At 34.1% G+C, this 2,118-nt stretch overlaps 1 protein-coding gene across 1 annotated transcript; it reads right to left on the bottom strand.

Annotated features, from left to right (window-relative positions):
* Positions 1-279: 279 nt before the first annotated feature.
* LOC112758129 (adenylate isopentenyltransferase 3, chloroplastic) lies at positions 280-1,354 on the bottom strand. Its single transcript, XM_025806724.3, has one exon. The coding sequence runs from the start codon at positions 1,290-1,292 to the stop codon at positions 339-341; it is 954 nt and encodes a 317-aa protein (XP_025662509.1). The 5' UTR covers positions 1,293-1,354; the 3' UTR covers positions 280-338.
* Between the last annotated feature and the right edge of the window lie 764 nt (positions 1,355-2,118).

The raw sequence follows: 2,118 nt of genomic DNA, 5'->3' as shown, positions 1-2,118 counted from the left end.
AGTATTCATTCTCTTTATTCTTCTGCAATTGAAATATAACTCGTTCCATCCGGAAAAAAAAAAAGATTACTAAAATAACGAGCTATATCTAAACCAATTTATGAAAAATTTTTACTCTCATCAAAGGGAGTGGCACCTTATCATTACACTCGTGCATCATCATTTTAATCAATAAAATTCAGTTGAATTTGATTTTGTATAAAGATTAATTTTATATAAAATTTACTCTCTCAAATTTTCACCATCATCAGTGTTGGACTTAAACAGGGCACACTAAAATCAAAACTCAAAAGAAAAGTGGTCAACGTTTCACAACTCTGCATGTTACACTCTTAATCTTAGAAGAACCTGGCACGCGAACTAATCCCAGAATAATTATTATTATTATTATTAATGGCTTCATTGTATAGAAACTGTGCCACTAATCTCGCACTTGGCTCTGCCACAATCTTCCTCCACGCTTCATCTGCTTCATCATCATCACCATTTCCATGCATTTCGAACACTCTTGTGGCACACACACGCTGCATGTTCCATCTCTTCACATTCCTAAGCCTCTCAATCCTCTCAAACTGCTTGCACGCCAATGTGCACGTGTTCTTCTTCACTCCGCTGATCGCCTCATCAAACAACCTCTGCTTCCTTCTCTCATCCCATGTTGTCGCTTCACTTCGAAAGAACATGTCGAATTCCGGCACCCCAATTGCCTTTCTTATCCCTTTTGTGTAATCCCCGTTGGGACTGAAAAAGGGTCTTAATTCATTCACCATTCCCTTCTCAACCATCTCATCCACTCTTCTTGATACATAGGAATGAAGAACTGGCATTGATACATCCAACCAAAGAAAAAACCAATCATACCTTGATCCAAATCTTTCCACTAATGCTTCCACATAGGAATTCGACCCCCCGACTATGATCGGGAGTTGTTCGCGGCCAATGATTGATTCCATGGCCAACGAGGCCATGTCGCAGAAATCATTGGCCGTGAACTCAGAGTAGGGATTGTGTATCCCTAACAAATGATGTGGCACGCCTCGTTGTTCTTCCTTTGTGACCTTGTTTGTGGCTATTTCTAGTCCTTCATAGGCTTGAATTTTGTCGGAGTTGATGATTTCCGATGGAAAACATGTTCCAAGGTCGATGGAGAGCCGTGATTTTCCGGTCCCGGTTGCTCCCATGACCAAAACCACCTTCTCTTTCTGCTTAGCGTTGATCAGTTTTGGACCATTGCAAGGAACATTTATGATTGGTTGTGTTGATGGATTGCACAACACCATTGATATGGTCATGGTAATGATTAATTAGAATGTTATTGTGATTATTTTGAAGTGTATATATGTAACTCTCTCTTTTAGTGTAATGTGTTTTGAGACTTGAGAGTGTAAAGAAGATTTTGTTGACTATTTATAGAGAAGGGAATGCAAGATGAAAGGGATATCATCAATACTACTTCAATATTGAAGAGACTATCACTTTCCACATTGATTTGTTCTAAGATTATGAAGTAGTAGGAATTAGATGGGGGTCTACACAAAAATATTCTGCAAATATTTGTACTTTGCTTTTATGCTGCATATAAAATGTTACTGGTCCTGTTGTGGCCTAATGAACCTAGATCTTTAAAAAATTAAAAATTAAAAAAAAAAATCAGTATAATACACAAGCATTCTGCATTAAAAACAACATTTAAAAAGTATAATGTACATATTCTAATCTGATAATTACATAATTATTTGTTGGAGACCACTTTAATAAAAATACTAAAAATGTCTTTTTTTTAAAGACATTCGTTTACACATGTCATGTTATTGTTGGATATTCTTATTAAAATCGGTTAATAATTCATTTTTTATTATAAACCAGAATAAAATTGGTTTATTATAGCAACAATAATAAACACAATTGTCTGCATTATAATTATTAGACCCGATTTGATCCAATCGAATTATACCATCTAAACCGAATATCTTTAAATTTTTTATAAAAAAACAATTATATCTCTGACTTTTTATTTTTCAGACATTTAAATCCCTAAAATTTTAAAAATACAATTAAATCCTTAAAAAAATTAAATTTATTGTTATTGTTATGAAAAAAATCGATTTTATTCTAATT

The sequence above is a fragment of the Arachis hypogaea genome, chromosome 16, assembly GCF_003086295.3.
Source record: "Arachis hypogaea cultivar Tifrunner chromosome 16, arahy.Tifrunner.gnm2.J5K5, whole genome shotgun sequence".
Lineage (NCBI taxonomy): Eukaryota > Viridiplantae > Streptophyta > Magnoliopsida > Fabales > Fabaceae > Arachis > Arachis hypogaea.
The sequence above is the reverse complement of the archived record's forward strand: the minus strand, read 5'-3'. Positions and strand labels throughout refer to the sequence as shown.